We start from the raw sequence: 11,240 nt of genomic DNA, 5'->3' as shown, positions 1-11,240 counted from the left end.
CATCTCAAATTTAACCCTATTCACCACGTACATACAAAAATGTACACACTTCCCCAAAGTACTTTTCCAGCATCATGCTCCATCAAATGCATGATCCTTATTCATTAAGCTCACCCTGTTGATATGGGCACAAACAAATTATTTAACGGGTTAACTAATGATTAAACAGAACTTAGCCTGCACTAGGATATTTCCTGACACTTCTTTTTCACTCACTGCTTGAAGCCAAACACATTGAACTCCTGTTCTTCTCATATTTCTGTGATATTTAAATGGATGCTCATCAACCAAAATAAAATGCAAAATGTCCCTTTAGTACAACTAGCATCAAATTATGGCAAATGCAGCCAAAATAAATTAGATGCAGAAACCAAGGTGTTAGAAACAGGCCACCATAAGAAGATGACAGCCAAAACACACATTCTTTTATTATATCTACCTCAACTCTTCCCATCATTAGCACAAAATGACAACAGATTTCACAGATGATGTTTTCTGGATTTGTTCTGCATGCTCAAGTCCAGAAGGTTTGAAATTTATCTGCTTTTCCGAATAAAGAGGAATTCATTTCGGAGAAGAAATGTATTTTTTTTCTCCCAATTCAACTTCTAATAATAATGTGAACATTTCAAAAATCTAAATGGCACCAAAATAACTACCGAATTAGAAACAATTTAAAAAAACAGCATTAAAAAGCCTCATTTTCTTTATAGTAATAAGTGAATGAGCAAAGTGCATTTAAATGCAGAAAGTTTCACAATGTGTGAATCCAACTTAGGATTCACTTTTTCTAAAACAAAATGATCAACGATGTGTCACAGTGGACAAGAATCAGTTTATTACTCAGACAATGGTGGTTGGGGGGGGGGGGGAATGCAGATTCTTATCTGAAAGTAACAGATGTCATAAAATTTTCAACTGTTTTCCTCAAAAAAATATTTATTCATTTTTAGAATACAATCACAAGAATGTTGGGACCCAAAGCAAATATGACTTGTGCACAATCTTAAACAACTATTGCCAGATGGTTTGCTAGGGCAGGACTCAAAACTGCTGAATGAACTAACTGTATTAAAAATATTTGATGTCCATACAAAGTGCTTAGAAAAGATCTAACAGTACCAAGTCCTTCCTTTAATATACAAAATTTGAAACACTGAGGGACCGGCATATTATATTACCTACATTTCTAGGCACCTTAAAATTCAGCTGGACCACTCAAAGATTTATTTTTTTCAAATCTTCAGGAAGTATACGTCCCCTCTTTCTTGCCTTGTTTTTCCTTCGGTCTATTACGGCCTCTTTCTTTTTCTTCAAATTTGCTTTCCTCTTATCTTGGCGTTGCTGCATCTTCTCAACAACATGCTCTGTTCGTTTTTCCCAACGTTTCTTCCTCTGGGATTTGAGTTTTTCCTTTCTTTTCAACGAAGCCTTCAACATTTCTTCATTGTCCTTAATTTTCAGACCTTCAGCTTTGTACAGAATATTGGTCCACTTCATTTTTTGTTCTACTTCCTTTGCTTTATTTTCATCTTTACTTCTTAATTCTTCAATCTTATTTTTATGGGCTTCCAGTCTAGACAAAAGTTGTTTGTAATTTCTTCCAGTCAAAGGTGTGATGCCACCCTTAATGTTCTTTCGTCTCTCTTTCTTTTTTAATTTTCGATCTTTAATTACCTCATCTGTCACCTCCACTTTGTTAAATAGTATCGGAGTTTCCTTTTTCTCAATTTTGTCTTTTTTCTCTTCATCTTGGGTTGTTACAGTGTTGCTGTCCTGAACACTCTTTTCTTGTTTCTTCATTAGCCGTTCTTTCCGTTTCCGTTTCTTCCTTTCTCTCTCCTGCTTTCTGCGCAATCTTTTTGTCTCTAGTTCTTCAGACCACAAACCTTTTTGGTTGTCCTGAGAAGTGCAAGGAACAAAACAATGATCTAAAGAAGTACTGAAAAAGCAACATGGAAACGTTGAGTAATGATTAGATGCAAGCCATTTACATGAATCTCCTCAAGAGTTAAACAAGAAAGTCTGCAGACACCGTAATTTTAGTTTACACAGAGAAAGGTTATGCAGCATTTGTTATATAATAAAGATAAAGATATGTAACCAATGCTTCAGGCCTGAGCCCTTTGTTAAGGCATGATGAAAAGGCAGGCAGGCACCTAAATAAAATGGTGGCAGGGAGGAGCACTGGCCCACAGGCAATATGTCATAGGTGGATATGTGAGGGGAGGGAGAAACAAAAGAAATAAAACTGGGATAGGGGAGGGGCTAGCTCTTTGAATGGAGAGGTAAAGGGGTGGAGAGCTGCAGAAAGGGAGATAGAGGGATAGGGAAAAATCAAGAGAGAGACAGACACACACACGAGGGGTTTAATGGAAACCAGAGAAGTCAATGATCAGACCTTCAGCTTTATACAGAACATTAGCCCACTTAATTTTTTTTTGTTCTACATCCTTTGCTTTATTTTCATCTTTACTTCTGAATTCTTCAATCTTATTCTTTTGAGCATCCAGCCTAGACAAAAGTTGCTTGTAATTTCTGCCAGTCAAAGGTATATGGTTATCCAGTTGGAGAGTGTCCAGACAGAATATTAGCTGTTGCTTCTCCAATTTGTGGGAGGCCACCCTTATTCTCTTTTCTATATACTGGAGAAAACAAATGCAAATGGAGTGATAGCTTTGTATAGCAACTGTATTCAGATCACAGCAGTGATCCTTAGCTCTGGTTGCATGCCACTTTTAAATTCACCATTCCACTCTGACCTTTCTTTCTGTACACCATAACAACAAAATCTCATCCAAGCTTGAGCAACATCACTACATCTTTTGCCTGAGCACGTTGCAGTCTTCCAGACTCAATTCTGAATTCTCCAACTTTCAGTATCCCACTTTTTATTTTCCCTGTATCAGATCTGCCCTAATCTGCCTGAACATTGACTTTTATCTGCAGATAAGCCAGTTTTTCTTGTTCCATTGTCTAGCATGCTGGGCATATCCAAACCCTTGCTATTAACAAGACATTATAGAGATAAAGAAATAGTCTGACCTTAGTTATATCTAACAACACTCACAACCATCTAAAACACTGTTTGTCCCTCTGCAACCGTATCTTCGATAGATCCCAAAGGGTGCAAATTGGTAATATTACCTCCACCACGCTGATTTTCAACACAGGGCCACCCCAAAACTGGATACTTATTCCCCTATTCTACTCCCTGAACACTCATGACTGAAGAGTCATGTTTGGCTCCAACTCGCTCTACATATTTGTAAACAACACCATCATTGTTAGTCAAATTATTGCAAGTAATGATCAGAATACAGAATGGAGATTAAAAAATGTGGTTCGAACAACAATCTTATTCTCAAAGTCATGAAGACCAAGGAGCTGATTGTTACTTTTAGGAAGGAGAGGCCGAGGAACCACACACCTGTCTGGAATGGAGAGGGTTAGAACCTTCCAGTTCCAGGGAGTTCATTTTTCAGACGATCTCTCCTGGAGCTAGCATACTGAGATAACCGTGAAGGAAGCACACCAATGCATGCCTCTACTTTCTAAGAAACTTCAACAGGTGACCTGTATAACATTGAAATCACAGTCTGGTTTGGGAATTCAACTGCCCAGGAATGCAGAAACCTCCAGAAGGTACAAAATTAGCCAGGTCCAACATTTCATCATTGAATGCATCTATGTAAGAAGGCTGCCAACCCAACATCTTAAAGGACCACCATCACCCTGGTCACAACCTCTTTTTTAATTATTTGTCTCTTTAATTCAATTAATTACACTATTACAATTGCTTTATTCAAGTAACTGTTCAACTGCAGCAAGAATTTCAGTGCAATGCACATTGTTCAATGTATATAACAAAAAGGTCATGATCTCAATTGCTACATCAACTCATATGGTCTCACCCCATTTGAAATATTCACTTTGTTCTACAAATCCTTCCCCATCTTCTCAACCACTAAAAATTAACTCATTTTCCCCCTTTCTTAGATCTGACAAAGAACCCTGAATTTGAAATATTAACCCTTTCTCTTATCACATTTACAAAATTTTCTGCTTTTATTTAAAATTTCCAGTAACTTGAAGTATTTCCAATGTTTTCCATTCTTATCTAATCTATCCTGATGGTTGCAGTTTTGCAATCCTAGCTGTGTCTTAACAAGAGTTATAAAATCATTATCCAAGTTATTATTAAGTGCAAGTCAGTTTTTCCAAAAGATCGTACCTGCCCCTGGCTTTCTCGAATTTTTTCATGTAGTCTCTGGCGAAGAATATTTACTGTTGAAAATGAACCTGTGTCCACATTGTCGACTAAAAAAAAAGTACATTAGAAATTATGATTTCTAATTGGCTATTGTATTATAGCCCTTATCCATGCTAGAAGAGCAGCTTTAAACAACGAAATAGCTTTAAATAATACAGAATTTTCAAGGACAAAGATAAGTAGACAAAACCAATTTGTGGAAAAAAAAGATCTTTTCTCTGGGAAGGATAGAAAAATATTACTCAATGCAGATGTTCTCACACCTCTGGGATGCTGGGGACTTTTGCTCTGTTTTTTTCCACCTTGAACTGTTTGAGTTGAATGATTCTCATTCACTGTCCGAAACATTTTTCTCTCCTTGGACAGTTTACTCCTTTTCTTCTTCTTTTTAGGTTGTACTGTATTTAAAGATCCTTCCTTTTTAGAAACTGAAAGAATACAAACACAAGTGTAACAGAACTCTAGCTAATTAACAATATTATTTGAACATTACTGTAGATTACATTCTGAACTCTATGGAGTAAACATATAGAAATGTCATCACAAGTCTTGTAATTTAATTTCCTCTTGCCTATCAAATTCTTTAAAAAAAACCCACAGAAAGATTAACCATCACAATTTGCAAACCCAGCACATACAAAATATTATTGTTTCTTTCCCAGTGTACAATTTCTAATTCCACTTTGACTCTTATCCTTTCTGAAGTACATTGGCTCTCTGTTCTCCAGTGTCTCAAGAGAACATTTCTAAAAGTTGGGTCCCATTGGTATAGCGACAGGAAGGACAAACAAAAACAATTTAGCATACAGTAAAACATGAAAGTCTGCACACACTGTAACTGGAGTAAAAGCTGTGCAGTATGGTTAGTGCAACGCCTTTACAGCGCCAGTGATCAGGACTAGGGTTTGAATCCCACACTGACTGCAAGGAGTTTGTACATTCTGCACACAGGTTTTCCCCCAGGGGATCTGGATTCCTCCCATCATTTCAAACATGCTGGGGATGCAGGTTAATTGGATGTAAATTGGGCGGCACGGACTCGTGGGCCAAATGGCCTGTTACCATGCTGCCTATCTAAATTTAAAACACAGAAATGCCAGAAGAACTCAGCAGATCTCTCAGCTTTCATTGGAGGTAAAGATATAACTCTTACATCTACAGCAGATGCCATCGCACTGGCTCAACCCAAAGTCCTGGAACACCTGGACAGTAAAATCCATTCATCAGGATCCTCTTTTTGACTACAGCTCAGTATTTAACACCATCATTCCCTCAAAACAGATCAGCAAACTGCAAGACCTGGGTCTCAACACCCTCTGTGTAATTGGATCCTTGATTTTTTCATCTCCAGACCACAATCAGTGAGGATTGGCAAGAACATCTCCTCCACAATATCCATCAGTACTGGAGCACCAGAAAATCTTTCCTGGACCCAACACACAAATGGCATCGTGAAGAAAACACATCAGTGTTTCTACTTCCTCAGGAGTTTGCAGAGGTTTAGTATGACACCAGAAACCCTGGCAAATTTCTACAGAGGTGTGGTGGAAAGTGTACTGACCAGACGCATCACAGTCTGGTATGGGGATACCAATATCCCTGATCATAAAACCCTCAAAAGGTAGTGAACACAGTCCAGGACATCACAGGCAAAGCCCTCGCCATGATTGAGAACATCTACAGGGAACATTGAGATCAGAGAGCAACAGCAATCATCAAAGATCCACAATCCCCAGCAAAATGCTCCATTCTCGCTGCTTCCATCAGGAAAGAGATATAGGTGCCACAAGACTCACACCACCAGGCTCAGAAACACCTGCTACCCCTCCATCATCAGACTCCTAAACAACAAACTCAATCAGGGACTCGTTTAAGGATTCTTGTCACACTCCCACCACTCTGTGTGAAGAAATTCCCCCTAAATCTTTGCCCTCTTTCTCTTAACCCATGTCTTCTGGTTTATCAGAGGAAAAAGCCTATCTACATTTGCACTGTCTATTCCCCTTATAATTTTAAAAAACCTCTATCAAATTTCTCCTCATTCTTCTACACTTCAGGGAATAAAGTCCTAACCTGGTTAAACTTTCCCTGTAACTCAGTTCCTGAAATCTGGGCAACATCCGAGTCAATCTTCTCTGCATTCTTTTTATCTTGTATCTTGCCTGTAGTTAGGGGACCAAAACTGCACACAATACACAATTTGGCCTCACCAATGTTTTATACAACTTTTCCATAACATCCCAGCTCCTATATTCAAATATTGAAATGGGTTGCCACTAGGAAATCTCAACCATTGTGGTGGACAGAGCTTAGGTGCTCAGCGATCTCCCAGTCTCTCTGATGCTGAGGAGACCACAACGGGAGCACCGGATGCAGTAGACAACCCCTGCAAATTCACAAGTGATGGACGCAGATTGATTGAGACAGGGGAGAGTGCTGCTGGAGTGAATTTGAGGTCGGGTGGAAGTTGACAACAGAGTGGATAAAGTCAACAAGTTCATCACGCGTGTATGAGCAGCACCAAAATATTTATCAGGGAAGCAGAGGAAGATTTGCGGGGCATGAAATGCTCCACGCAGCCGACAAAAAAGCAGGCATAACTGGGGGCCACATGGGTACCAGGTTAGCCCAGGTTACCCTTTTGGCGGTGGGGGAACCCCTAACTTTATCTTCCGTCATTTGCTACTGAAAGCCAGTTAAGTATCTCAACGTAACTTTACAAATACATTCTTACCAAACTTTCGTTTACGTGGCTCCTGGTTCTGGGATGCACACACTTTATTTCCTAAACTCTGTAGATACTTGTCTTTTGCAGCAAGATTCAGGGCATCCATTCCGAACTGTAAGACATTCAGGTAAAGGTCGATATAGGTGAAGAGCACATCAGTCACACAGTTCAGCAAACGAGATAGAAAATCATCGGGAGATTAAAAAGAATGCGATTCAACTCACGGTTGCTCAGTCCTGTGGTGTATAAGGTGCAAATTTAAAGACTCTGCCATTCAGCGACCACGTTCCCGTGACGTCATTACCAGGCGCCGGAACCCGTGGGCGCGATTTGATTACGTTCCCACCGTGGCCTGAATTGTCAGTGGTGCTGAGAAGGAGTAGGATTGTTAACTTGCAGAAGAGATCGGAAAGATAACAGATACGCATTGAAATTGTGTTTTCCACGGCCGGTGACTGCCCTTGAGTGTTTTATAAAAGCATTATTTTATCGTGAAATGTATTAAGTGCTATAATACAAGAAATACTGCAATTAAGTAAAACACGAAAGTCTGCAGACTGGGTTTGAAATAAAACACAAAGCTGGAGAAATTCAGCTGGTTAAACAGTGTACTTTATATTGCAAAGATAAAGATACATAACCAACGTTTTGGGCTTGAGCCCTTCATCAAGGTATGGGAAAGGTATCGAGAGGTCGGTTATAAATCTCTTTGCTTTAGAAGGTACACTGCTTAACCTGCTGAATTTCTCCAGCATTGTGTTTTTAATGCAGCAATTAATTCATGATCAGTCATTGCAAGTCAAATTAATTCACTTTTGCTGCTCCTCCTCTGGAATAAACACCCTTGCTGTCTGACAGAATTTCTGTTTGATCCTCTTGCCTTACTCACACAGTCTTGACTGGAAACGTTAATGTGGCTGAGTTTCCAATATTTTCTGTTTTCATTTGCACGCACAAGATTTTAAAAATGTGTAACCATGCAGGATAATCACTTTTCTGACGCTTTTTAAATGTTGGCCAGGATCTTTACATTTATTTATTTCAATCCAAGATACTAAAATTTTCTTTGGCTTGGCTTCGCGGACAAAGATTTATGGAGGGGGTAAAAAAAGTCCACTTCAGCTGCAGGCTCGTTTGTGGCTGACAAGTCCAAAATATTATCAAAGTAAACACATAACAATGGTACAACAGTAGTATGCAAAAGTGCTCAAGCAGCTCAGAAGGTCATTCAACATCCATGGAATGAAAAAGGCATCACGTGAAGCAAAAATCAGTCTGAAAAAGGTGAGTGAGAAGAGCAAGAACTTGAAAGATGGTAGGAAGAGAAGGCAAAAAGGGGCAGTCTAGTGCTGCATTCTTAGTCCCCTGCCCCATTCACTTTACACATTACTGTGTGGCTCGGTAAAACACCCACAAATTTACTGATGATACCATACAGTGGTTGTATAAAAAGGGGCAATGAGTCAGCATACAGGATGGAAGATTGAAAACGTGGCCGAATAGTGCACCAACAACCTTGCACTCAATGTCATCAAAAGCAAGGACCCAAGCGTGGTAGAGAGAGGAGAGCAGATGGATGTTGTTTACCTGGATTTTCAGAAAATGTTTGATTAGCTGCCTCATAAAAACACAAGGTAAGGATGCATAGAGTTGAGAGTGATGTATTAGCATGGATAGAATATTGGTTAACAATAGAAAGCAGAGAGTTAGGGTACAGGGGTTTTTTAGGTTGGAAATCAGTGATGAGCGGGGTGCCGCAGGGGTCGGTGCGGGGTGCCGCAGGGGTCGGTGCGGGGCACGCAACTGTTCACAATATACATAAACAATCTGGAAGCGTATCTAAGTTTTCAGATGACACTAAATTGAATGAAAAAGCAAATTGTTCAGAGGAAACGGAGAGTCTGCAGAGAGCAAGATTCTGGCCGATGGAGTCAATGGAAGGCAAATGGCAAGCGATTGCAGCATGATGCCATGCAGAAGGACTTCGGAGTGCTTGTGCATGAATCACAAAATGTTGGTTTGCAGATGCAGCAGGCAATCAAGAAGCCAAATGGAATGTTGGCTTTCATTGCTAGAGGGATGTAATTTAAAAACAGGGAAGTTATGTTGCAATTGTACAAGGTATTGTTGAGGCTGCATCTGGAGTACTGCATGCAGTTCTGGTCTCCTTAGGTGAGGAAGGATTACCAGAGAAGGTTCACCAGGCTGATTTCAGAGCCGAAGGGGCTAGCCTATGAGGAGAGTTTGAGTCATCTGGGCCAGTACTGGCTGGAATTTAGAAGAATGAGAGGGGGATCTTATAGAAACATATAACATTATGAAAGGCATAGAAAAGGTAGAGATAGGTAAGTTGTTTTCATCGGTAGGGGAGACCAAAATTAGGGGACATAACCTCAAGATTCAGGCTTATAAATTTAGGATGAAGCTGAGGTGGAACTGCTTTTCCCAGAGGGTGGTGAATCTGTGGAATCTGCTGCTCATTGAAGTAGTGGAGGCTATCTCAGTAAATATGTTTAACACAGATTGGATATATTTTTATATTGTCAAGGAATTAAGAGATATGGGGAAAAGGTAGGCACTGGAGATCAGACCATCAGCAGATCAGCCATGATCTCATTGAATGGCAGAGTAGGCTTGATGTCCCAGATGGCCAATTCCTGGTCCTATTTATGTTCTTGTGTTGACTTCAGGAAGGGAAAACCAGAGATGTACAATCCAGTAATCATTGGGGGATCAGAGATAAGAGAGAGAAACTTTAAGTTCTTGGGAGTCACTATCTCAGAGGATCTTTCCTGGACCCAACTCACGAATGAAATCATGAAGAAAGCACATGAGCACCTCTACTTCTCCAGGAATTTGCGTCGGTTTGGTTTAACATTGGAAACCCTGGCAAATTTCTATAGATGTGTGGTGGAAAGTGTTCTGATGGGCTGAATCATTGTCTGGTTTAGGGACACTGATATCCATGAGATTAAAGCCCTGCTAAAAGTAGTGGACACAGCCCAGGAAATCACAGGCAAAACAACCCCCCCCCCCCCCCCACCATGCAGCAATCATCATGGATCCACACCATCCAGCACCTGCTCTATTCTCACTGATACCATCAGAAAAGAGAAATAGGTGCCACAAGACTCATACCACCAAGTTCAGGAACAACTGCTACCCCTCCACCATCAGTCTTCTCAACAACAAACTCAATCAGAGACTCATTTAAGAACTCTTACTTTTACTCTTTATTAATATTTTTCCTCTCTGTTTTGCATTGTCAGATTGTTTATGTTACTTTATTTGTTTACATATATACATTGTCTACATTTTTTTTTTGCACTACCAGTAAGTAATAATTCTCCCTTGTCTGCAGGAAAAAAGAATCTCAGGCTTGTGTGTGATGTCATATATGTACTCTGACAAAAAATCTGAAATCTGAAAAGATAGCTCTCTGAAATGAGAAGGAAGAGTAGTGGCTAGAGTGAGGGAGTCAAAGGGATGAAGGAAAGCGAGAGTCTGGGGAAGGAGGTTAACAGAAATTGGAGTTTGATATTGATGCCGCCTGGTTGGAGATTGCCAAGACCAAATACACTTAATGAGTGGGCTCAGCCTAGTAGCAGGGTTGATTAATACAATCAGAACAAGCACAAAATATCATCTGCATATTTACATGTTATTACAGAGTTCTGGCCTATGTGTTGTGTGGTTTTATGTTTAAAAGTGGCAGTTTGCCTTTGAGAGCCAAGATGAAGGTGGACTGCTGAGAGAGTGGGAGATGGACTGGGCATGTGCAGAAAATGATCTAAACATTTCTGGACTTGGATGACAAACCACCACTGGGGGTGCTGTGGAGTGGAAGAAGGCCCAAAACATGAGTCACTGTCTGGAAGACAGTTTAAAATGTTGGGCATTTTAAAAGAGATGAACATTCCAAAGGCAGCCAGAAGGATCCAGACCAAGCCATTGTTCCTTTCTCTGCAAGCAACACAAGACTTGGGCTATCTCTCTCTCAAAGATCTTTTGGCTTCAGTTTACCAAACAAACTGAATTTTGTTTATGATCTTTGTTTCAGTTGAGATCAAGGTTTTGTGAGTCTTGTGTGTTTTGTGTTTAAGTTTTTCTGTGGGCTGGTTGGAAATATAACTTAGACTTTAATTACATATGTTATATTTAGGCTGAGGAATTTATTAGTTTTACACTGTTACAGAAATTTGCATAATAAGTAGTGGGCATTGTTATAAAAAGGGTGGA

The 11,240-nt window shown here is 39.9% G+C and overlaps 2 protein-coding genes across 3 annotated transcripts in view; one reads left to right on the top strand and one right to left on the bottom strand.

Annotated features, from left to right (window-relative positions):
- Positions 1 to 815: 815 nt before the first annotated feature.
- surf6 (surfeit 6) overlaps positions 816 to 11,240 on the bottom strand; it is an 86,094-nt gene continuing 75,669 nt past the window's right edge. Inside the window, exons 4-8 of the mRNA XM_069937177.1 lie at positions 7,226 to 7,370; positions 7,008 to 7,113; positions 4,537 to 4,701; positions 4,235 to 4,320; positions 816 to 1,902 (exon numbers count right to left, since the gene is read on the bottom strand). Of these exons, the coding sequence (XP_069793278.1) occupies positions 1,219 to 1,902; positions 4,235 to 4,320; positions 4,537 to 4,701; positions 7,008 to 7,107 (1,035 nt within the window). The 5' untranslated portion in view covers positions 7,108 to 7,113; positions 7,226 to 7,370 and the 3' untranslated portion in view covers positions 816 to 1,218. The remainder of the gene's footprint in view (positions 1,903 to 4,234; positions 4,321 to 4,536; positions 4,702 to 7,007; positions 7,114 to 7,225; positions 7,371 to 11,240) is intronic.
- The window catches only part of LOC138763289 (uncharacterized), a 37,556-nt gene continuing 37,255 nt past the window's right edge, over positions 10,940 to 11,240 (top strand). Inside the window, exon 1 of one of the 2 annotated variants that reach the window (XM_069937170.1) lies at positions 10,940 to 11,072. The gene's annotated coding sequence lies outside the window, so the exon portion shown is untranslated. Of the gene's footprint in view, positions 11,078 to 11,240 lie in introns of both variants that reach the window. The other variant, XM_069937169.1, reaches the window with a different exon arrangement.

Source organism: Narcine bancroftii, chromosome 5, assembly GCF_036971445.1.
Source record: "Narcine bancroftii isolate sNarBan1 chromosome 5, sNarBan1.hap1, whole genome shotgun sequence".
NCBI lineage: Eukaryota > Metazoa > Chordata > Chondrichthyes > Torpediniformes > Narcinidae > Narcine > Narcine bancroftii.
This window is presented reverse-complemented; position numbering and strand designations above follow the sequence as displayed.